A 26,053-nucleotide genomic window follows, 5' to 3' on the forward strand; every position below is an offset into this window, starting at 1 on the left:
AGATATGTATAGAGGTAATTTTATAGCTCTTACTTAGCAACCATAATGTAAACACAGACGAAAACAATAGTTAAATAAAGATAAATAAAAATACATGACACCTTTACACCTTTATTCTATAAAATAAAGTATCTTCACAAACTGACACTTAACTGGCGTAAAACTATGATAAATATTTACCAGAGCTACTATTTCATCAAACCAAGTAAGATTTACAAAAACATGAAAACCTGTCACATTGAAGCTCTACTCTACATGTCACTCCTCTAGCCTCCACTTGATGGTGCTGGTGCTCTACGGTTTGGTACAGTTTGTTTTGACAGCTTGTACCACCCACCTTCTTCCATCAAAAAACTATTTCTCTTGAAGCTGGAGGACTTTGGGCTCAGACTTGGTGCCTGTGGAGGAAAGGCCTGTCCACTCCTGTGTGCTGTTATGATCTGTGACATTTCTGCTATGCTCTTGTCAGACTCTCATGCATTTGGTACGAGTGCTGTTACGATACAAACATTTACGACTCAATTTCAATACTAAGAATCGGCTCGATATTCAATACAGATTCTGATACCATGATGATAGTAAAAAAGTAGTCTTTCTGTATGTGTTATATGTGTGTAATCCTCAGTGTCCAGTAGGTTCATAGTGGTCCATGGGTGAATACTAGTCTATGTGTCTTATACTGGTGAAACATACAGAGACACATCATTATAAACATATTCAAGAAAGGTTAATTTCTGTCCTGTGAATGGTTTTAGTATCAATACCTACTCAAATGAGTGTGCAGTTTCGATACTAGTTTTGACATCGATCTTTAGCGATAGTATTTGATAACCCTATTTGATACTAGGGTTTAATCACAATCAAATTAAAATCACAATTTGAATGGATGTAATTAGCAAATTACAAAGACTGCAATTTTGGTAGTACCATAATTTCCTCCACAAACAACACAATTTCCTATGTTATTCTACATAAAACTGCTTCCCCTGCAGTTTACATCGCTACAAACATGTCCTGAAATGTGATTCTTGTAATAGTTTGTCAGTTCATATCAGTCTTTTGTCAGTTTTTCTGAACGTGTTTAGATTTGTGATTTGTGTTTTAATAATACCTTCAAATTACACATCTAATCACAATCACAATGGTTGTTAGAAAAATCACAATTGGATAGTTTTGTAAATTTGTTCAGTCCTATTTGATACTGATCGCCTTAAAATCAAAATCTAAATCAAATCAGTCCCCAACTGAATAAACTGGTTTAGTCCTGGATTAGACCTGGTTTAGTTTTGTAAGATTTAGCCTTGCCATGCTCTGAGCCCGCACTAGCTCAGCTCTAGCAGATATCACTCTGGTTGGTCAGAAGTACCTGTTTCTGTGATCGCCCGGGTGGGAGGCGGTAGCCCCTCCTGAGAATGTAACATGAAAGACAAAAAAACTTTTGTGGCATTTTGCTCTAATGCAGTGCTTCTCAATTATTTTCTATCATGCCCCCCCTATAAAGAAGAAAAAATTTCGCGCAAATACAATAAAATAAAATAAAATAAATGAAATGATATAATGAAATTGAATTAAATATCAAATGAAAAATAAAATTAAATAAACATCAAATGACTAAATTAAAATTAAATAAATATCAAATTAAAACAAGTCATTTAGCAATTTGGTACACCACCTTACATGATGCTCGGTGCTTGCTGCTTTAAGTGACATTTACAAAGCGGGATGATTGTTGGCAATATTTGGCACGTTTACGCTGAAAAAACTCCAGCGTCTTATCAGCGTGACTGAGGTGTAATGAGGCGTCTGAACTTATTTGGCTTCATACTGTCCACTGCCAACATCTCCTGCTCTTTGCTGTGCGCGCGCTGCGTACGCGCTGCGTACAGTGCGTACAGTACTACAGTGTCATACGCGGAGTCATACGCGCCCCCCACGGCATCTCATCATCATCTAACCCTAACCCTAATCCCCCAGGGGGGCGCGCCCCACTATTTGAGAACCACTGCTCTAATGACACAGGCCACTGAAAACAATACAACACCATCTTTGACGCATCTTACAGATCTCATTATATTTCCTTGATAGTAAATAACATGGTTTATTAATTAGACGAAGACAGCATGCCGTGGTCAGATTTTTGTCGCAATAATTGGCCTTTACAGTACAGTGGTCCTTGGTTTATCACAGGGGTTACGTTCTAAAAATAACCCGCAATAGGCGAAATCCACGAAGTAGTCAGCCTTATTTTTTTTAATTTTTTTTTTTATGTACATGTTTTAAGGCTGTAAAACCCCTCATCACACACTTTATACACTTTTCTCAGTCAAGCATTATCATTTTCTCACATTTCTCTCTTGTTTAATTAATTAATAGTGACTCACGTGTATTTCACAGTTCCTCTGACCGTGCCTCTTCGTCCTGGTGCCGCTCCGCTGTAGTGTCGATTGAACATATGTATTTGTCTGAACGCATTCTGTACTGTACAGGAGACACGGCACGGAGGAGACTGATGGACAATGGTGTACCGTCCCTTAGCCAATCAGGACGCAAAACACAATGCACGTTCATACACTGTAAAAAAGCATGTAAAATTGCACACAAAAAATCTGCGAAACAGCGACACTGCGAAAGGTGAACTGTGATATAGGGAGGGACCACTATATACTTTTTGGGTGTTAAAACAGAATTTATCAGTTAATGAGAACAATTTTTGGGGTAATTCAGCTGTAAAATTAAGTCAAAAGTGTCCAAAATCAGATACTACTCAATACCAAAACTAGTATCAAAACTAGATACTCATCAATACAAAAAAAAAATGACATTGACAGGACAGAAATGAACCTTTCCTGAATATGTTTAGAAAGATGTTGAGCTGTATCAGAACTACACATTGATAAGTATACGCCCATGGAGCAAAATTGCGCTGTATCTTCTTTAGTGTCTCTGTGAGAAATATATTTTTAGCTTGTTTAAGTGTTTAGCACATGAGCAAGCACTTGGTGAGGCCTTTAATGTTGAAAATCACATTCTATTGTCTGAATAAAGTGTGTTTTTTATTTTCACCATGGTATCGAAATCGGTATTGAGTCTATTCCTTAGTATTTAAATTGAGGTTGAAATGTTAGTATAGTGACAGTACATAGTTCTTCTGTGAGTTTGGTAACTAGAGTGACCTTGCATTTCTCAGCACAGCTCATACACAATACTGCAGAGTGAACGCAAGGGGAGAGCCACATTCAAACGGCTCAAATGTTCCTCCCTGGTTTGCTTTCAGACCAAGGATTCAGTCAAATGGAGCTTTGTTAAGGTACCAATGGAAGTCATTTCTCCAATAAAAAGAGTTTAATTTCTTCAACTCGCACTGCTAAAACTGAGACTTTTGTGTTTTAAATCAATTATCGCCACGGTGAAAAGATTTTGTTCCTTTTAAACTGGTCCACTTTACCCCGCTGTTGATGGCTTGGCTCAATTTGTGCTTTGTAAAATACACTCCAAGATTTCAGCATTATTAACTTTCAATGCTGTGTCCACTTTTTACATTTTTCTTTTGATTAGAAAAAAAATAAAGACCTATTATTCAACACAATACAATTTATTACAATTAAATTATATTCTTAAAGGTGCTGTATCTGATTTTTACCGTCTTAAAAAGTTGAAAAACTGAACTCGTTCGTCATGTTTTACTTGGTTTACATTTAAAGAGTTTATAGTGGTCCAGTTATTCCTCACTCACCTTATGCAACCTGAATATCCTAATTATTCACCGTGATGAGTTTATAAGCACTTTTCGCAACTCTCAGAGACCAGAGCAGAGTTTGCAGTCATGGTAAAGCAAACAAGAAATAGCATGCTAACGACACACTTCCTGATGATCAGACAGTAAACACTAGAATTAGATACAAGCAGTACACAGCTGACCTATTTTGAATTTAAGAGCTGCTTATACAATGGGGCAAAACACAATTTACTTTAAGATAGTGACAGCGACAGTGGCTCAGCGGATGGAGCAGTGGTGCCTCAACCAGGAGGTCACAGGATCGCGTCTGCTGCTGTGTCCTTAGGCAAGACACTTCATCCACATTGCCTAATGTGTGTGTGTGTGTGTTGGTGCGGGTGCAGATTGGCATTCTCACTTTCATCAGTCTGTTCCAGGGCAGCTGTAGTTTTCCACCATCAAGTGTTATGTGAATAAATAATGACTGCAGTGTAGCGCTTTGAGAGGCTTTAACAAGACTCTACAACTTATTGCAAGAGTAACTACTATTATTAATACATGGGAAACATGAGGTACAGGGGCTTTAAAGCCTTTCAGCAAATATCAGGTATTGTACTGGCTAAGACTCCATATCGGACCATCCCTAGCTGAACTGGTGTGTACACTCTACTCTTTATGTTTCAGATGGGGGTAAAGAGGTCCTGTCCATGCACCAGGTCCTATTGTACGTGCTCCGGAGCAGTAAGCCTCTGGTCCCGGCTGAGGAGATTGCAGACATGCTGCAGTGGGAGGAACTTGAGTGGCAGAAGTATGCAGAGGAGTGTAAAGGCATGATCGTCACCAACCCCGGCATGGTGAGCTCATCACCGTACTTCATATGACATTCTACAGGCCAATAGTATTTAATGGAGATGGGGCTAAATGAATAATGCTAAAATGAAGATTTGTTGTAATACAGTGAGTTGTTGGGTCTAGTCACTAATAGAAATGATCAGGTTCAACAGTCGTGCATTTACCTTTTAAATATTTTGACAGAAAATACAATGTAATCATTAGAGTAAACTGTCTCTAGCCCCCATCTGGGAGTATGACTCCTTATGAAATTGTCCATCTGCTGCACATATCCAATCAGGAAGTCAAATCATAAACCAAAATTGTCAAACTAGAGAAAACTTGGCCAAATTATTATTAATTATAGAATTTGCAGCAAAGTTCTACCTATGATCATTTGGCCCAATTCAGCAGGGGACCTGATGGCCCACAAAAATTGGTCTTGGAGCCATTTGGCCTGAGCCATAGTTTGGACACCTCTGATTTAGGTAGTAGAATGCAGAATACAAAATATCCAGACTGTTTATAGAACAATCTTATTATACGTGTGGTTTAGACCTCTACAAACATGTTCTGAAATTCATGGGATTCTTGTATAAATTTAGCACTGTGAGAGACATAATCTACTGTTAGTAATACACTAAGACGTCATAGTTTAAAATCATGCATGGCACAGAAGGTTCCCCTGCTTAAACCAGCACATGTCCAGGCCCATCTTAAGTTTGACAATGACCATTTGGATGATCCAAAGGAGTCATGGGAGAAAGTCATGTGGTCAGATGAGACCCTCAGTTAGAGCATTGAAGATGGGTCGTGGCTGGGTCTTCCAACATGACAATGAAGCACACAGCCAGGATAACCAAGGAGTGGCTCCGTAAGAAGCATATCAAGGTTCTGGAGTGGCCTAGCCAGTCTCCAGACCTAAAACCAATAGAAAATCTTTGGAGAGAGCTCAAACTCCATGTTTCTCAATGACAGCCCAGAAACCTGACTGATCTAGAGAAGATCTGTGTGGAGGAGTGGGCCAGAATCCCTCCTGCAGTGTGTGCAAACCTGGTGAAAAACTAGAGGAAATGTTTGACCTCTGTAATTGCAAACAAAGGCTACTGTACCAAATTTTAACATTGATTTTCTCAGGTGTTCAAATACTTTTTTGCAGCAGTAACATACACATAAATTATTTTAAAAATGTTGTAAAAAATTACAATGTGATTTCCAGATTTTTTTTTTAGATTATGTCTCTCACAGTGAACATGCACCTAAGATGAAAATTTCAGACCCCTCCATGATTTCTAAGTGGGAGAACTTGCAAAATCACAGGGTGTTCAAATACTTATTTGCCTCACTGTGTGTGTATATATATATATATATATATATATATATATATATATATATTTTATTATTTTTTTTTTTTTTTCACAAGTCCGAGTTTTGATTTAAATGCACAGGATTGTGTGTCACTGGACTGTATAGCATTGCTCCATTTGTTGGCCTAGTAGAGTCCTTTTACCCTGTCATGTGTGGACTGTCCTGTGTGGACTAGACTGTGTGGACTAGACTGTGTGGACTAGACTGTGTGGACTAGACTGTGTGGACTAGACTGTGTGGACTAGACTGTGTGGACTAGACTGTGTGGACTAGACTGTGTGGACTGGACTGTGCAGACTCTCATGTGTAGACTGGACTGTGTGGACTAGATTGCCATCGGGACACAACATAGTCTCAGACTTGGTGGTAGAAAAACAGGACTAATTAATATCATTTTCATTAAACTGAATCTGTGGTCAGAACAGTCAGGCAAATCACAGCTAATGACAATAATGACTTTTAGCACCAATTTGTCTTTAATTAGTGAATAAAGCACCAGGATATCAGTTACATGGCAGCTCGTCCAACAAAAGAGCATTCAGCTCCAAGTTTGATTTAATTGACCATAATTATACAAATGCAGTCTGGGATAATTGGTTTTAGTCATTATAAGAATCCACATTGTTTCGCTCATCCAAAAGATAATTGATCATTTTTATTTTAACATTTTAACAAGGTCCCAAATGGTCAATATTCACACCAAATTTTATTAATTGAAGAATGCACTGTGTAACTTTTTTGGAGACAGCTTTACCTACAGTGTTCCACAGTATGGCTTTAAATTTATCTTGCATGTGTTCAGAGTGCTTTTATTGCTAACAAAACTGAACAACATTTAGAGGTGCTTCTACACAGATCTGACTTGTAACTTGGTCTGGTGGTTTCAACTGCTTGTCTCCATAGAAGTGGTTTAATGCTATACTGTGGAACATTTTTTGTGATCACGTTTTCACACTTGTAATTTTATCCTAAAAGTTGGTTCATCATCAACAAATTATTTTTGTATGACAGGCCCTCAGTTGGTACAGATATTTGGGGCCTAAGGTCGGCAGTTCAATTCTAAATACCAGGAATGAATTCACTGTCATCTGTGTCCTTGGGCAAACACTTGCATTAAGATATTACATCCAACAAGATTCACATATTTTTTTAATTGGTTCTCCAGTTCTATTACCAAAAAGTGAAATAGGGCTGATGAGCAGTTTTCAATTATCATCATTATTTAGTTTGTGATTTGATTTGCAATTTTTGGTTGATTCAGTTCAAAGTAAACATTTTAATCACATCCAGGATTATTTAAGAAACTGATAAACTAATACAAGAATCCAATTTATTTCAGAACATATTTGTAGAGGTCTTAACTAGTGTTGTCACAATACTAAAATTTCAAACTCCATTTTGGTACTAAGGAATATACTCGATACACAATACTGATTCCAATACCATGATGGAAATTTTTCAACATGGACCTTATATGTGTATAATCCTTCAGTATCCAGTAGGTTCATAGTGGTCCATGGGTGTGTACTAGTCTATGTGTCTTATACTTGTGAAAGATACAGAGAGACATCATTCTAAACAGATTCAGGAAAGGTTCATTTCTGTCTTGTGAGTTTAACTTTTTTAGTATGAATACAATGAGTTTCTAACTTCAATACTAGTTTTAGTATTGATTGGTATCTGATTTTTGATACTTTTGACAGCTCTAGTCTTAACTACAGGGTTAGTATCTTAGACAGGATGTTTTGGCACTTAAGTAATTACAACCTTTGCGATTTGCTACTTACAACCATTGAAATATCAAATCCCTCCACTAAAGTAATGAAACCTCTCATGTCAGGTAGTCAGGTGAATAATCCAGGGTATTCTCGGTAACATTATAATTACATAGGCTTGATTGACAGCAGCAGCACCGTCAGTTCAACAGGGCTAAGGTTTGATTGGCAGAGTAATATGGAACTTCCTCATAGAAATTCAATGCTATTATCCACCTACATGCATGTCACTATGGTCCTCCAGTTCAATACCTCATCCCGCCCACATGGACACGTTAGCCAATCAGAATGCTCGACCGGTGTAACCTTTAGCATGGCCTTAAGTCCTCATCTTCCCCAGTACAATCACACATTTACAATCAGACACAGGTTTATTCAAACTACAGTGACATGAGGCTTTGGTCTGAATACATTCGGTGAAAGCTGAACGTCCTTGGAGAGAAATGGGTGAAGGGGCTGCTTATGTCATGGGAGAAACAGAGAGAGGGTGAGGTATAGTGCTACATGATGAATCCAAATCAAATCGTAAATTGAATGGGCTGCACAATGTGGGAAAAATATCTATCTCTGACTTTTTTTGACCAGCATTTTGATCATGATTAGAATTATGTTTTTTGTTTTAAATATAGGATTCTGTTCAAAGTTCACATTTTAAACATGTCCAAAAAAACTGAAATATGAGCTAACAAACTGATTCTAAATCACATTTCAGAACATGTTCAGCGCACATTTACATGCTGCACAAACACATGTTAATTAATGTGCTCTTTCCGATATTTAATAAACATAAACACCTACACTACAGGGTTAATTTTTATGCAGAAAAACTGCATATTTTGTTAAAGTTATGGTTCTGCAGCCTTTGCGATTTGCTAATCATGTCCATCCAATTTATAATGTCGATACAGTTGTGATTAATCTTGCTGCAAAATTTTGGCATGGACAAAAATGGTGCCGATGAGTCACACTTCAAAATCTGAGAGCAGTCAAAATGAATGCCCTGAGAGCTCTGGTGTTAAAAGGTGTAATGTCTCTGCTTATCGAGATTGTCGCTATACTTTTTGGCTTTTCATGATTATAATTTAGAGGAAATTCAAAAAATTAAGTGTGATTTGAGAAATTCTACCTTTAACTCTCACAGCAGTCATTTGTGTGTGCACGAATGATAGGTGGTGGTCGGAGGGGCCGATGGCGCAGATTGGCAGCCTTGCTTCCATATATATAAATTTAATGCATAAAATAATATCAGGCCAAATTTCTGAACAAAACTGCATCATTGGTCTATTTGAAATTATATCCAAATCTCGTCTCGTTCTTGTTAACTCAATCTCATGTCTTTGTTTCATTCGATCACAAAACTACGAAGTCTTTCAAATGAACTGTAGCCTCCTCCATTTTGCCTTCTGTTCTCTCTCTAAGCTGTCGTCTTTTTAAATCCCTTACAAAGTGAATCATACATGTATTGTTTGTGTCCTCCCTGCTGTGTTGAACCAAGGTCGCCCTCCGCACTTTGGCTCAAATGAACGTTTACCGAGCTCTCTGTGATTATAGCGCACGTATGTTTTCACCCTCCAATCAACCGCAACGCTATAAAAATGTACACCAGGATGCCAAATGACCGGAATTAGCATGTAGCTCGCGGTTATTGTAAACACGCCAATCATGGCGACCAATCACACGCTGATTATGGCGAGGTAAATACGGTTTTGAACCAGGATGGTGACTCAGAGCTTTCTAACAAGTTTGTTTAGCAAAGAAGGTTAATGTGAAGGTTAGACATCTGTGTTAGCTGATCATCTAGTGCTAGTTTTCCTGGTATGTCATAATTGCATGAGGAAGGGCATCTGGGGATAAAACCTTTCCAAACAATAGTAAAATCCACCTTCACCACAGAGAACTTGCTGTACTTGGAGAGAGATATTCATCGATTTGGTAACAATATTTATGAGAATTAGAAAAAAACTAAAATCTAATTGTTCATTTGTGACTGCAATTAAAGGAAAATTTACTACAATCACAACCGATTCATCATGGCTATAGGGGCTGGGGTTAGGTAGTGACCATTTAAATCAGAGTCCTTTTAGGTTTAAACTAACTGGATTTCAGCTTTGGACCTGGCAATCCAACTGAGAGAGTCATGTGGGGCTCATTCTGCTTTCTGATTGGATAATTGTCTGAAAACCAAAGCACCAATACATAAACATCAATAGATGGGACATAATGTTTTTATAATTAAGAATAAATCAGCATTAGAATAGCTATTAATACAGTAAAATCTATATTTAATATGAAAATGTCTAACTCATATCACAGACACAGACAGGTCATGTTTATGGAACCTAAAATCTAAATCTCAAATACAGTTCCATTGAAGTTGTTATGATTTTTAAATCAGGATTCATTTCTCTCAAATGTTTAATGCTCTTGGAATTAAGGAGTGGGTTCTGAATGGGTAAACTGATACAAGAATCCCATTCATTTCAGGACATGTGTCTAGTTATCTTCTTGTTTAATGCAGAAGCCATTTCATTACCTAAACAACTGCAGCTTTTGAGATTTGCCAGTCGCTTCCAACCACAAATGACAAAGTCATTCCTCCGTAGTGATGATTTGAACTTGGCTGGTGACCCCTGGTTTTCCAAAATAACTAGTTTGTATTCAGGAGGAGAGGCCCATGTCAAGGTTAGCCATCTGTAGCAGTTTATCAAACCTTATGGTTCAGTGTTTTCACACAGAGACAACCCCCAAAAGAGACATGCGCTTGGGAAGGCTACCGGACACATGCGCCTGTCACTCTGATAAAAGCTACAACTATTTATCATCCAACAAAGAGGGAAGGGATGCGTGAAGAATTCAAATGAAATAACTTTAAAGTTTGATGGTGAAAACTAACTTGTATGGACTTGTCAAGCAAGAAAAGTGTCACTCCAAGAGATCAGGAGTCTAACTCTGCCACAGTAACACAGGGAGAACATGCACACTCCACTCAGATCAGGAGTCTCACCCACAACCTTCCATTGTATTCGTTCCATGGCAGTGCTGTACTATAGAGCATTACTGAGGCTAGGGTCATAGTTGCTTTATTTTAATGGTTGGAAAGGCCTCCATGGTTCAACTTGGAGCTAGTTATCACTTTCATTTCATATCAGGATTTCCATTGGCTTTCACCAGCTTAAAATAGGATCACACACACGCACTGTAGCTTTATGTTTCAAAGCACTTTAATGAGTAGTACATTTTTTTCATGTAATTGAGTTCAGTGATGCCTCAGTGTTGACCTTACTGAGTGATGGACAGACAGTAATGATAGAGCTTATGTCTTTTTTATAAGTGCTGTACCTGATTTTTAAGTAGTTCATTTAAAACTGTTTACAGTCGTCCCAAGTTATTCCTCACTTACCCTGTGCATTCAGAGCTTCCTAATTATTCACTACAATGAGTTTATGAGTTTATAAATGCTTTTCACAACTTTCAGAGACCAGAGGGGACAACTAGCATGCTAAGCTGCACTTCCTGACAATAAAACACTTTATAATTAGATGCAGACAGCACACAGTGGACTTATTTTGACCTCAAGAGCTGGTTATACTTTATGTGTTGTCTCTTAAATATCCTATATTACACAACATCTATTATAGTGAGCTTTAAAACATCTTACAACGTTGTCACCTCATCAAAAACAAATCTGGAATTGTTTTGTTTTATTCACATGTCTGAGTAATCCTAAATCCTGAAGATTAAAATACTCTGTTCCACTTTGTGATGTCAGGAAGTGGTAGTTTTCAAGTTAACAGCTACTTTTTACCTTTAGTTCAGTAGAGGTTGGCAATTCCGAAATCATCCAAATGATTCTAGTGAAGGTGTGAAGGTGTATGGAGTTTAAAAACACAGTGGATTTTGTGTTAAACATGTGTGAATGAAACAAAACACAACTCCAGATATGTTTATGATGAGGAAGCAACATTAGAGCAGATCAGAAAATGGCGTAATACGGACCCTTTAATTAGATTTTTATTGTAAATGGACTGTGTGTGTTTGTGTTTCCAGAAGCCGAGCTCGGTTCGAATCGACCAGCTGGACAGAGAGCAGTTTAACCCCGAGGTCATCACTTTTCCCATCATCGTGCACTTTGGGATCAGACCTGCTCAGCTCAGCTACGCAGGGGACCCCCAGTAAGAACACACAGGCCATCATTTACACTTGTTTCAAAAGTCCAAGCTTGCAGTCATGCATCAAGCAGAGCCGTCAGCACAAATTTCGCATGGATCAGGGTAGTTGGCGCCATATTGGTTCCATTAAATGTTTTTTTCTTTGGCTTTTCACAGACTTTAACAGGATGAGATGGTTAATTCAGATTCAATAATTACATTTAGGCTGTTAATGCAGGTTTCTTTTGGAGTACATTTGTTTACAATAGCAACTAGAGTCAATAAGGCAGGAGGTGGCAAAATCCTTCAACTATGGGACTCCTGACCAAGCCTAGCTCAAAGTCTGGAGATTGGTCCCAGTAGTTATGGATTCCAGTGATTTTAGTTTGATCCAATACCAAGTAATACTGTGGCAAGTACTGCCATGTTGAGCAGACAGCAGTGCCAGTGAATTTCGGATTAAACTGCATTGAAAATCCTCTGCTTTAAAGAATTTGACCTTGGTGTTCAGAGGATATCATTATCTTAATAACAAATTGAACAGAATCATGCACAAAATAAATATATGAACAGATGATACTATAGTATAACCAGTTGTATTAAATGGCTGCTCATCCAAGCCGCTTCTTCAGTTCTGGTCAGATTACTGCTGGACATTGCCTTATATCTGTCTGAAGGGAGGAGCTAATTACATTGAAACTGTAAACAGCTATTGTTTACAATTTCAGCCTGAATGGGCCTATATTCAGCCTTAATGGCCCTAATGACTCGCTTGGTTGTTCTCTTTGTTTCCTTTGGGTCTGATTATTGAGTTATATATGGGGGACAAGTGATGTCTGAAGCCCCCATTCTTGTTCAAGGAAGGATTGTCTTTGCTAACAAAAAATGCTTCTTCAACTCCCCTCTCAAACTATTTTTCTCTGATGATGAAGATGATGAGCTGCCAAACATCTTCACTCCTACAGTGTGTTGTCCAGGTGACAAATTTAATTTTGGCTTTTATTATGGATGAGACCTGGACCACTGAGGGATTACACAGACATCTGTATTCAACCTTGTTTTAAAAGAATCTGAGAAAAATATTTAGATATTGGGGATCTTTGGTCGAGGTACATTCCTTATACATTGCCTGGCCAAAAAAAAAAAAGTCACCACCTGGATTTAACTAAGGAAATAGGTCCGAGCCTGCTGCAGTTGGTCAGGTTTAGGTTCATCATCAGTCTGTGCTCAAAGAATGAGGTCAGCTGACATCTGAATATGCTGAATGACCAGGTTATTTCATCTATGGATTTTTTCTTCCCTGACGGCACAAGCATATTCCAAGATGACAATGGCAGGATTCAACAGGCTCAAATTGTGAAAGAGTGGTTCAGGAAAATGAGACATGTCCACACATGGATTGTCCACCACAGAGTCCAGACCTTTACCCCATTGAGAATCTTTGGGATGTGCTGGAGAAGCTTTGTGCAGATCAATGCAAGATCTTGGTGAAAAATTAATTCAACACTGGATTGAAATAAATCTTTTGACGTCGCAGAAGCGAAATCAAAACAATGCAACAGCGAATGTGTGCCGTAATCAATGCTAAAGGCAAAATAACCGAATATTAGAGTGTGTGACCTTTTTTTGGTGGTGACTTTTTTTTGGCCAAGCAGTGTATTTCCTTACTTATTCATTCATCAAATACTGCAGTTATCTCTACATTATTTTAAATAGTGTTTCTCCCAGCTGTTATTTTTCTTATTGGGTTTTTCATTGGGATTACATTGTTCTAACTCAGTCTCCATGGAGATGTTATTGCTTTGCCTAAAATGTTTCACAGTATTAAACTTATCTATCATGGAGGCAAGCAGAAAATGCTGCCAGGGAGATGACCCCTCACAGTAAGACTGTGTGCTCTTCAAGGCATTTTTGTGCAATAGAAACATGTAACTGAATACAGCGTTCCCGACCCAAAAAGTTACGTACTGCGTGTTTAGATTTATTAAGAATTGAAAGTCTCAAAACTTCTTAATGCTTTTGAATGGACCAAACTCTTGTCTGTAACAGTATCATCACAATTACAAAGAGCTTTGTTCTCCTCCTCATGTATTTCCCTGTTGTCTTCGTATTTGTCCTGGGTCCCATTGACTTTTCCTCTATTCGTGTTGGAGCTCGGAGGACACTTGATGTGTTGTTTATCACCGCAATCGAACAATAGATGCAGAAAAAAATACAAATAAAATGGTGAATAAATAAGCCTGACATTTGAACATGCTTCGCCACACGTCCCAGGTTAGCGTCGCTAGCTTTGTTTAGCGCTTCGTGAATAGTAATGTCGAACAACAGCGTTCCAATGGGGGATGGCTTAATGTGTGGATGCATAATTAGAAAAGCTGTAGACGAGAGTGGAGTCATCTGCTTCAGTCTCTGAGGTCTGAACACAATAATCACAACAGAAAACCAGCGCCAATCAAAGTTCTACACAGATACTCGCCACACTGATCAAAATAAAGATTTGTTGCCATATTTTAATGATAAACAAGTGGATATAAGTATGTAATGTCTTCCTCTGACTGTTTTACAATTTCTATGGTAGTGGCAGTTGTAGTAATAGCCATTGTAGTAGTAGCATTAGTACCACCGGTCTTTTAAAGAGAGATTTCTTATGCAAAATCAGCTGTAGCTATATTTTTTTCCCTTCATCTTTAAACCTAGACTGTATAAAGAAATGGACTAAGTGAGTATGACATCACCTACAGCGTTCAGCTCCAGTCAAAGAGGCTAGCAGTTATAGGGGCCAGTTTGGAGCCAACCTCCATATTTGGAACTCTATCATCACAACCAAAGAGCCAATCTGGAGTGAGGCTGTTGAAGATAACGCCCCGTCCTGCCCACACCTCTGGTTTAGCAACGAGCGGTACACAACCCTGTCAAACGAACCTGTTGCTAGCAGGAGCGACCTCAGGCAAAGAAGGCACCTGATTTGTCTGTTATTAATGTTCATATCTTGAGTTACAGACACAACAGTGAAATAAAAACCCCAGGATCATGTAATTAATACGAACATTTTAAGACCAAAATGATAAGTCTGACAGCAGCAGTTACAGAGAGAGGTGAGACAATTTTTCAATGTAATGTAAACTGGAGGTAGAGTCGATAGAGCTGGAACCATGATCACTTCTTGTTTGGAACGCGGCGGCTAGCAGGTTAGCTATGTCCATTTATATATAAAGTCTATATCTTTAAATCATTCAAAGTTATGTTTTGGGTGATGCCTGTTTGAGTAAGCCTTTTCTTGCAATTGAGGCATCATTGCTTTGAAAATTCCTGTTTCATCCACCCCCTATACATGCCCACTTTCTTAGTACTTACTTCACTCTTTGAAATCTGTGATATATAAAATAAAAAAAATACAATCAAATCTGCTGTTCACTGTTGTGAATTGTAGCCATAGCTGATGGCATGATCTGGCAGCGGAGCACTTTGTTGTGATGTTGTGTTGTGTTGTCTGGTGAAGGGTGAATTTTAAGTATTAAAATTGTTTAGTCTCTGACTGTATATGTATTATATATGTATTTGACTGGTAAATAACATGTAGAGTGTTTAGAGTGGAAGGACAGGTGGGAATCAGCTCTGTAATTTCCATAATGATTTTGTTTTAAGTCCGTACTCCAATGTAGGACCCTACATGCATTATATGGACTCTTACTTTTTCAAATAATCACAACTAAGTATGGAGATAGTGGTTAGGTCAAAACAGGAATTTTCTGAGCACTCAAGCCTCAAATGCAGAACAATACAGGATTACTCAAACGTGCATGAATCAATCAAAATACTACTTTGAGCAAGCTAATGATGAGGGAACAGCATTGTAACAAGGTTAAAAACTAATTAAAGTTGATTTTGCAGAATATTTCTCCTTTAAACCCTCTCTGGCTATGTGGCCGTCTCTCTCTGGTTATGAGCAGGTTGATTAGAAGTCTCTGACAGACTGCAGCAGCGTATGTTAATTCCATCTGCGTGAGGAGAGGCAGAGCTCACCAGGATCTATGAAAGGTCACACAGAGGACTGGGGACTCACGGCTCCCAGGCTCCTCATGCTCTATGCCTCTCGCTCTCCGCATCACGCTCATTCTTTTCTACGTTCCACCGCCCAACTCAGCTCCTGTGTGATGGACATGACTCAAAGCTCATAATCTCAATAGAAAGAGCTTTTCCTGGGTCTAATTATGGTGACAGTAAGAGTCTATAATTTAACTTTTTCCATGTTTAATTGTAATGAAGAAAGGTTCGACAATTAAAGATACACTGTAACTTTCTGGTTTAGGTCTGGTCCACTATCGTCTCCATGGAGATGTTTGGCGCAAGAATAACCTTTTTGAGGAGAGGCAGGAGACACCAACAGGCCAAGTACTTTTTTGGCAGTAAAAGCACCTGTAATTGAAAAAAATAACAAGGCAGAGGTTATGCTATATTTCAGAATTACCGAACATTTCAGGCAATGACATCTCCAGCATTTTTTTTTTGTTTGTTGTACAACAGCCTCTAAAGTAGTGCCATTATTGAAGACGAGATTATTATGACAAGTTTGTGGAGCCGATCTCTAACAAACAATGAAGGCTCAAGATTCCTGGATCATAAGTTTGAACAATCAACAGTAAATGAGTTATATAGGCCCCCTGCCCTCCATCTGAAATTTATACTAATATTAACCTGTTAACAAAATACTTTTATATAGTGCTGCTAATGTGATTGCTGTTAGTGTCACTACTACTATAATAATTATTTTATTAAAGGTGGTGTACCTGATTTTCACAGCGTGGAAGGAGGAAGCAGATATGGTAATATATCTGTCTAACTCGGCTGTAGTTTTTGAAAACACTTTGGCACATTGTTAATATCCAATATCCAAACTGCCTTTTAGATGCAAACTAAGCCACTCGGAGTGTTGCTTTTATTTTATTGTTTACTTCTGGGTTGACAAGAAGTAAAAAAAAACAAACGTATTATTAGCTACAGAGAGCACGCAGTGGTCTCACAAGTGCTGCTTCTATGAAATACTCATTTATAAACAAAGTCAGTTTTCCCAACTTTAAATGAATCTTCCATCATCAATTCAAATACGTGACTGTGGACTCCTTCTTAGTTTAAAAGGCCCGTGTTATGCTATTCTCTAATCTCTGTTCTAATGTTGTTTCCTCATCACAAATAGACCTGGAGTTGTGTTTTGTTTCATTCACACATGTTTAAAACACAAACCCTGCATATTGAGGCCGTGTTCTTTTCTCAAACAGAAAACACTCTGTCCCACCTTCTGATGCCATGTGGTGATACAGGAAGTGCTCCACTGTGTTTTTAAACTCCATACACCTTCACTAGAATCATTTGGATTATTTCAGCCCTGGAATTGCCAATCTCTACTGAACTAAATGTAAAAGGAGCTGCTAACTTGATCACTTTATGACATCACAAGGTGGAACAGAGCATTTTGAGCTTTGGAGATGTAGACAGACTAATAATAAAGTGTTACTGAAACATGTGTGAATGAAACAAAACGCAAGTCCATGTTTTTGAGGAGGTAACAACATTATAACATGGTTTAAAGCTAAAGACTAAATTTAAATCTGTCAAATGGACAAATCATTGTAGGAGTGAAGACGTTTGGCTGCTCATCCAAGCCGCTTCTTCAGTTCTGGTCAGATTGCTGGTGGATGCTGAAGAGAGGAGCTAACTACACTGAAACTGTAAACAGCTAGTGTTTCCAGTTTCAGCCTTAATGACCCTAATCAACCTGTAATGACCACCTATTGTTCTCTTTGTTCATGTTTGTTTTGGGTCTGAGGATAGAGTTGTAGATCAGTGAGAGATTATGTCTCAGGCCCCCATTCCTGTTTAATTAAGGATTCTCTTTTCAAAAATAACTTTCTCAACCAACTCTCCTCTCAAACCATTTATTTTCTCTGGTTCAGATCTGTACCTCACTATCTTCAAAGAAGTGGTTAGTGTCTTTGAGATGGACATGTACAGCAGACTGGGGTCAAGAGGAGCTCTCACAACAGTGTTGGTACATTCTCTTATGGAGTGGCTGTTTTGTTTCTCCAGTAATGCTCACTGCACTCTTCAATAGCTGTTTACAGTTTCAGTGCTGTGCCCCTCCCTTCAGACAGATATAAGGCAGTAGCCACCAGTAATCTGACCAGAACTGAAGAAGTGGCTTGAATGATCAGCCAAACGTCTTCACTCCCACAACAATTTGTCCAGCTGACAGATTTAAATTTCATCTTTTGCTATGGATCAGACCTGGACAACTGAGGGACACACAGACATGGATTAAGCTCACCAGAGTCAGTTTTATGTAATATTTAATATTTAATTATTGTGATAAAAACACCTCCAACTGAAAGAATGAAGTAAAAACATAATAATAATTAAATTCAATGCAATTTTTTTCTTTTCTCTGCATTCTTCTCCTTTTCCTTTCCTTTTTTTTCTTTTTTGATGAGTTGAGCTTGCAGAATCTGAGCTGTATATATATATAGCTGCAGCTGTATATTGCCCAAAACGACCAAACTGCTTCTCCCTGTCTTCTATGATCTAATCCATCCTCCTGCCTGATTTTATGTGTCTGCATCTATCTGTCCACACTTTCTCCTCCTCTGCATCCTCCACTCCTCTGCCCTTTCTGCACGCTTCATTAGCCCCAGCACACGCTCCTCTCCTCAGCCTCGCTCCGAACGCTCCGAACATTCCGAGCGCTCCTAATGATGTCCCTACACGTCCATAAATTTGTCCTTTTCTTCTCGTCCGAAGTGTGACGGGATCAAACGGAACGCTGTGGGGATAAGGCACATTAGTGGAAGCACAAACTCAATCCGTTTCCTAATGATGTAATTCCTGGTGTTGGGGACTTCATTGCGTCGCTGCATTGACATTTGCAGATTGTGTTCAGAAAAGGCTGAAGTAACTCGTCACGTCTTTAGAAAGTTTAAGTAAAAGCATGTAACTTTTTCCAATTGACATGTCACCTGCATAATTCCATGGAAATCGTTCAGTCCTTGTTCAGTCCTTGTTGAGTCCTTGTTTAGCCTTGGTTTAGTACTGGTTCAGTCCTAGCTTAGTCCTGATTTAGTCCCGGTTCAGTCCTAGTTTAGTCCCGGTTCAGTCCTGGTTCAGTCCTGGTTCAGTCCTGAATCAGGCCTGGTTTAACCTTGTTTAGTCCTAATTTATTCCACGTTTTGTCCATGTTCAGTTTTGTTTTAGCCCTTTTTGAATTAGATTTGTGATTTAAAAATCTTTGTAGTATCTGTGTAAAACATGTAGCTTTCTGTCTAAGATGTCTTCTGTTAATTTCCAACTTTTTTTTCTACTATTTCTAAGCCTTCTGCCTCCTCTCTCCTCCATCTCGTCCAATCATAACAGAATAAGGGTGTCTAAGTGAGTGTTACTGCGCTGAATGGGAGCAGAACGGTGACTCTCTGCCCTCAGACCAGCACTCGAGGCTGGGGGTGAAATCGCACAGACAAGGGGGGAGGCAGTGCGGCGGTGGATAGCGTAGCGGCTACATGTCACCTTAACCTTGACTCTGTGCTCTGCTTTTGAAATGCTAATCAGAGACAATGGGATTTGTGTGCGGATAAATCCACTCCAGACCTGATTTGAAAATGGTTTTATAAAGTGGTCCATTTCAATGTTAGATCTCTTAGTTCAAATGTGTATACTGCAGTGATAAAAGTATTTTGATATGTATTTTAGAGTCCGATCTAGTCTAGTCTTTATTTTTCCTTTGAATTGTTGCAGTCCTTGTAAAATGTTCAATTGACTGGCTTAAACAAGGAATGTACAATTTTAACTCCATCCAGGTGTGCTTTTTAGGAATTTTGATGCGCTGATCTTTCTTCAGTTGAAATGGCAGATATTTCCTATTCACCCAGTTTTGTTTCCATGTATTTGAGCAAAATGTATCCCAGTACAGATACAGTGGTCCCTGGTTTATCGCGGGAGTCACGTTCTTAAAATAACCCAGAATAGGCAAAATCTGCGAAGTAGTCAGCTTTATTTTTTTACAATTATTATATATGTTTTAAGGCTATAAAACCCCTCACCACACACGTTATACACTTTTCTCAGACAGGCATTAATATTTTCTCACATTTCTGTATTTTTTAATTAATTAATAGTCACTCACATATTTCACAGTTCCTTGGACTATGCCTCTTCGTCCTGCACCGCTCCAGTGTAGTGTCGATCGAACATTTATGTAAATTTGGCTGAATGGATTCTGTACTGTACAGGAGACACGGTACGGAGGAGACTGATTTACAATGGTCTACAGTCCCTTAACCAATCAGGATGCAGAATACAATGCGCGTTCATAAGATGTAAAAAAAATTAAAAATAAATACATGCAAAATTGCACAAAAAAAATCTCCAAAAAACAGCAAGGGTGAACTGTGATATAGTGAGGGACAACTGTATAGCATATAAGCAGCTCTTGAGGTCAAAATAAGTCCGCTGCATCTAATTATCAAGTGTTTCATTGTAATTAGGAAGTGCTCATTAGCATTCTAGTTTTTGTTAGCGTTACTCTGCTCTGACCTCTGAAAGTTGTGAAAAGCACTTATAAACTCATCTTGGTGAATAATTAGGATGCTCTGAATGCATAAGGCCAGTGAGGAAGAACTTTGGACCACTTCAAACCATTTAAAATGAGCTACATCTGTTTTTCACCTTTTAAAGACTTTTAATGATATATTGGCGTGGTTAAGTCACATTTTTGAGGTGCAAATTCTTTCAACCTTGTGTTGAAGATCGGCTGTGGCTTATGGCCAAATTGCAACTATAAAGCTTCCATTTAATACACATTCCAATTTTTCACGGCCTCTTTTTCATATTTGTGTAAATTATGCTAACACTCTTATTCTTTGCCAGATATCAGAAGCTGTGGAAGAGCTATGTCAAACTGCGCCACCTACTGGCTAACAGTCCCAAGGTCAAACAGATGGACAAACAGAAGCTCACCCAGAGAGAGGTAAGAACTGATTTGGATTTGTAAATTAGATATGTTGATAATTTTTGAAGTATGTTAAATGTATTTCTACTGGTATTACTCTGGGGTCCTTTGTGGTTGTTTTTGGCTTTTGGTTGTCCTGGTTCAGTCCTGGATCAGTCCTTGTTTAGTCCTAGTTCAGTCTTAGTTTGGTGTTTGCTTAGTTTCACTTTAACCCTGGTTTAGTACTTGTTCAGTCTTTCTGTTGTGGTTCAGACTTGGTTTATGGCTTAGGAGTTAGTACTGCTTCAGTCCTATTTCACTCCTGATTTAGTCCAGGTTTAGTCCAGGTTTAGTCCAAGCTTAGTCCAGGTTTAGTCTTGGCTCGGTCTTGGCTCGGTCTTGGCTCGGTCCTGGCTCGGTCCTGGCTCGGTCTTGGCTCGGTCCTGGCTCGGTCCTGGCTCGGTCCTGGCTCGGTCCTGGCTCGGTCCTGGCTCGGTCCTGGCTCAGTCCTGATTCAGTCTTGGTTCAGTCCTGGCTCAGTCCTGGCGCAGTCCTGGCTCAGTTTTTGTTCAGTCCTGGCTCAGTCCTGGCTCAGTCCTGGCTCAGTCCTGGCTCAGTCCTGGCTCAGTCTTGGCTCAGTCTTGGTTCAGTCTTGGTTCAGTCTTGGTTCAGTCTTGGTTTAGTCCTGGCTCAGTCTTGGTTCAGTCCTGGTTCAGTCCTGGTTCAGTCCTGGTTCAGTCCTGGCTCAGTCCTGGTTCAGTCCTGGCTCAGTCCTGGCTCAGTCCTGGCTCAGTCCTGGCTCAGTCCTGGCTCAGTCCTGGCTCAGTCCTGGCTCAGTCCTGGCTCAGTCCTGGCTCAGTCCTGGCTCAGCCCTGGCTCAGTCTTGGTTCAGTCCTGGCTCAGTTTTTGTTCAGTCCTGGCTCAGTCCTGGCTCAGTCCTGGTTCAGTCTTGGTTCAGTCTTGGTTCAGTCTTGGTTCAGTCTTAGTTCAGTCTTGTTTAGTCCTGGCTCAGTCCTTGCTCAGTCTTGGTTCAGTCTTTGTTTAGTCTGTGTTTAGTCTTGGTTCAGTCCTGGTTCAGTCCTGGTTCAGTCCTGGTTCAGTCCTGGTTCAGTCCTGGTTCAGTCCTGGTTCCGTCCTGGTTCCGTCCTGGCTCCGTCTTGGCTCCGTCTTGGCTCCGTCTTGGCTCCGTCTTGGCTCCGTCTTGGCTCCGTCTTGGCTCCGTCTTGGCTCCGTCTTGGCTCCGTCTTGGCTCAGTCTTGGCTCAGTCTTGGCTCAGTCCTGGCTCAGTCCTGGCTCAGTCCTGGCTCAGTCCTGGCTCAGTCCTGGCTCAGTCCTGGCTCAGCCCTGGCTCAGTCTTGGTTCAGTCCTGGCTCAGTCTTGGTTCAGTCCTGGCTCAGTCCTGGCTCAGTTTTGGTTCAGTCTTGGTTCAGTCTTGGTTCAGTCTTGGTTCAGTCTTGGCTCAGTCTTGGTTCAGTCTTGGTTCAGTCTGTGTTTAGTCTTGGTTCAGTCCTGGTTCAGTCCTGGTTCGGTCCTGGTTCGGTCCTGGTTCGGTCCTGGTTCGGTCTTGGTTCGGTCCTGGTTCGGTCCTGGTTCAGTCCTGGTTCAGTCCTGGTTCAGTCCTGGTTCAGTCTTGGTTCAGTCTTGGTTCAGTCCTGGTTCAGTCTTGGTTCAGTCTTGGTTCAGTCTTGGTTCAGTCTTGGTTTAGTCTTGGCTCAGTCCTGGCTCAGTCTTGGTTCAGTCTTTGTTTAGTCTGTGTTTAGTCTTGGTTCAGTCCTGGTTCAGTCCTGGTTCAGTCCTGGTTCAGTCCTGGTTCAGTCCTGGCTCAGTCTTGGTTCAGTCCTGGTTCGGTCCTGGTTCGGTCCTGGTTCGGTCCTGGTTCGGTCCTGGTTCGGTCCTGGTTCAGTCTTGGTTCAGTCTTGGTTCAGTCTCGGTTCAGTCTCGGTTCAGTCTCGGTTCAGCCTTGGCTCAGCCTTGGCTCAGCCTTGGTTCAGTCTTAGTTCAGTCTTGGTTCAGTCTTGGTTCAGTCTTGGTTCAGTCCTGGCTCAGTACATTTTCGGTCCACGTTCAGTCCTGTTTTAAATCTAGTTTAGTCTAAGACCCCATTTAGTCCCTGATGTTTAAGTTTACTGCCCTTAAGCTTTTACTTGGCACATTGTTTAGTTATAACATCTTTATAATATCTTTGCTAACATGTAGTGTAGTTGGACGGTTTTTACATGCATTTTTCCCTCTGGTCCATCCATCTCTGTGATTAATGCCCACATGACAGTATGGCCTCCTTTAAACAAAATGTCGTGAGCTCCCCCTTTGGTGAAGGTCAGAGCTGCGCTGGGGACCGCGCATGGAAAAGGATCAGCTTTAGAGCTTTAATGGCCACCACGCCGCTGGGACTCTGTGAATACATTGAGGAAAAAAATAAAATAAACTTTATCCTTAAAATTACTCAAAATATTAGTCTTCAGTGGCTTAGTTTGCATTTTTTACCTGATGGACTTTATTAAAGGTGCACTATGTAACTTTTCTGGAGGTGGTTCATTACCTTAACTTGGAATGTTTTCACCAGATGAGCATGATTGACAGGTGGATTAGCCAATCAGGGACCTCCATGATCTGTTGTATTAAAACAAGTATGGCTGCTTATGAGGGAAACAGAAAGGACAAAATATTGCAGGGTGGAAAAGCGCTATAGAAAAATGTGACCATTTACCATGTGACCATTTACCAGGGGACTGAAAACCATGGTGGATTTCTGTTGAATCAATCAATAATTTATGTAGAATAATTTTCTGGATTTAATTTTGTATTTCAGTCAACTTTGTTTTCTTTTTTTTTCCTCACGGTGTCCAGGTGCAGTGAGGCCTGTTTCTGCTCTTGTATATAACTCTATTGTACCTGCTCTATACCTAACACCTCTCTTATAGTCCCAGAGGCTTTGGTCTGCAGTCCTGGTACTCCTGTTCTTTAAGTCCCTGTCAGCCCATAATGAAGACGCACTGGCCGCTCAATTAGCTTGTTTCCCAGGTAGCGAAGTGGAAAGCGCTAAAGCTAACAGCGGCTGACAATCCCACTGTCAACTCCCTCCACAGCAATTAGTGAACTCAAACACGCAGAGGCCGAGTGTGTGGGGGACTGAGGGAGTCGATACAGAAAGCACCGCGAGTGAGACGCACTTTAAAGGGGCACTGTGTAACTTTTCTGTTGGTGGGTCCCCTACCCACAAGTCTTCATTGATAGTAGGACTTTAACTAATGTTCATTTTAGTAGTCCACGAGTCAGTGATTATTTTTTTCAGTTGGTAAAATAATCAAATGATTATGTCTGTTGTAAATTTCAATTTTCAAAACGCTGTATTAACCTCCTAGGACCCAAGGTCTTGTATGACATGCTTTATTAATTTCTCTGAGAAAAGTGATGTAAAACGAATGTCCTCATGCGTGGTTTTAATAATTTTGATAAAACATTTGAATAATGGATTTGCAAAAACTATTTATTAAGTGTCTGAAAACTGCAGCATTTGTCCTGAATGTAAAAATAAAATGGCAAACAACAATTGTGCCTCTTGAAACAATGTGTCTCATGTCAAGAGCAAAAAAATAAATAAAAAAAAAAGTTTAAATAAATATTCTGAACATTCTAAACTCTTAAAAATATTCTAAATTGAACATTTTTGCATTCTTGCTTTTCTTGTATGCTGTTCTAAAAAATTTCATTGTGGCCTAGACAACCCAACATTTTTTTGGGTTGTCTAGGGAGTTGATTAGTTGATTAATCATTGCTGCCATCATTTTTTTTTTTTTTTTTTCTTTGCCTAGAATGTTCCACAGTAAGACTGACAATTTGGGAATCAATCCAACTGACAATCACTGTGACTGCAATTTAGGTTTTAATTTAATTTTTCTTTATCAGACTCTCTTTTCATGAGTGCCCTGTTAAAATGCAGAACAATACAAACAAACTAAACAACATAGGTCCATTTAAAACATTTATTAGTTTAGTGCAGGTGTCATTATCAATTTTGCTTCCCAAAAATGGAATACATTTCAAGGACATGCAAAACTGGATACATTGGTGCCACAAATCCATTTTAATAATCTGGTGATTAACTTTTATAATCAGACCAGCAATTTTTTTTTTTTCACATTTCAGTTCTAGTGCAGCCATTTTTTAGACGTAGACTATCATGAGATCTTGTTTTAAAAAGTTCCTGTATCAAAGTTCAACAAACAAGTGAGATATTGAGTCTATTGTTGTCATTATAAATACATTTATACAGTGTTGTTCTCTTCTGACTTATGGCGATGGCCAACTTACTTTTCCATAGAGTGAACAATGATGGATTTTAAATTCATCTCCTGTTATGAAACGAGGGACTGAGGGAAAGAGAGTATCTGAAGTTTTCAAAGCAGAGGCTGAAGTCTGCATGTAGATTATATCTCCATAATCCAGTACATAAAAAAGGCTGCTTCAACAATTTAGAGGATACATTTTCGTCAAGTCAAAACCCAAGATATTTATAGGTGGTGAGTCTTTCAATCAGTGGACCATTTAGTCTATACAGATTTGTAGCTTACACATTTCTTGCATTAAAAAAAAAATCATATACTTAGTTTTTCTTGCATTCAGAGATACTTTACAGGTTTTTGAGGAAATTTTGGATTTCATTAACATCTTGCTGCAGTTTTAAAATCACCTGATCAGCAGAGGGAGGACTTGCACACAAAACAGCATCATCTGCCTATAAATGTATAAGGCTTTCCTTAAATTGCAACCAATCAAATTTGTAAGTATTGTAAAAAGTAATGGGCCCAAAATTGAGCCTTGGGACTCTCCTTTGCTTAAAGAAAAGAGGGCTACTACTGCCTGGGTTCTGTTTGAAAGATCATTTTGGAATTTCATGGAGCATTGTCAAATCCAATCTGCTTCAGGCGCCTCAAGAGGATTTTATGATCCACTGAATCAAAAGCTTTAGTTAAATCAATAAACAGAGCTACACAATCTTGTTTGTCACCAAGGGCTATGAAAATGTCATTTAAAACTTGTGGTTACAGTGACAGTACTATGCCCTTTTCTGAAACTTTTGATACAACTTTAAAATGGAGCATTTATTTTACTAAATTGCAACTTGATTTGCAACTAACATTTAGAGCATTTCAATAACCCTTCAGCCAGAGATGAAGCTGGTGGATCTGACTAAACTTCATGTCCATGAAACTGGCAGATGGAATTCTGCATTATTTTCCTGACT

General features: G+C 39.4%; 1 protein-coding gene across 1 annotated transcript in view; it reads left to right on the forward strand.

Annotated features, from left to right (window-relative positions):
* Positions 1 to 26,053, forward strand: part of drosha (drosha ribonuclease III) — a 196,410-nt gene that overhangs the window by 24,560 nt on the left and 145,797 nt on the right. The window contains exons 13-15 of the mRNA XM_033985642.2: positions 4,400 to 4,569; positions 11,737 to 11,861; positions 20,748 to 20,847. Of these exons, the coding sequence (XP_033841533.1) occupies positions 4,400 to 4,569; positions 11,737 to 11,861; positions 20,748 to 20,847 (395 nt within the window). The remainder of the gene's footprint in view (positions 1 to 4,399; positions 4,570 to 11,736; positions 11,862 to 20,747; positions 20,848 to 26,053) is intronic.

The sequence above is a fragment of the Periophthalmus magnuspinnatus genome, chromosome 20 (assembly GCF_009829125.3).
Source record: "Periophthalmus magnuspinnatus isolate fPerMag1 chromosome 20, fPerMag1.2.pri, whole genome shotgun sequence".
Classification (NCBI taxonomy): Eukaryota; Metazoa; Chordata; class Actinopteri; order Gobiiformes; family Gobiidae; genus Periophthalmus; species Periophthalmus magnuspinnatus.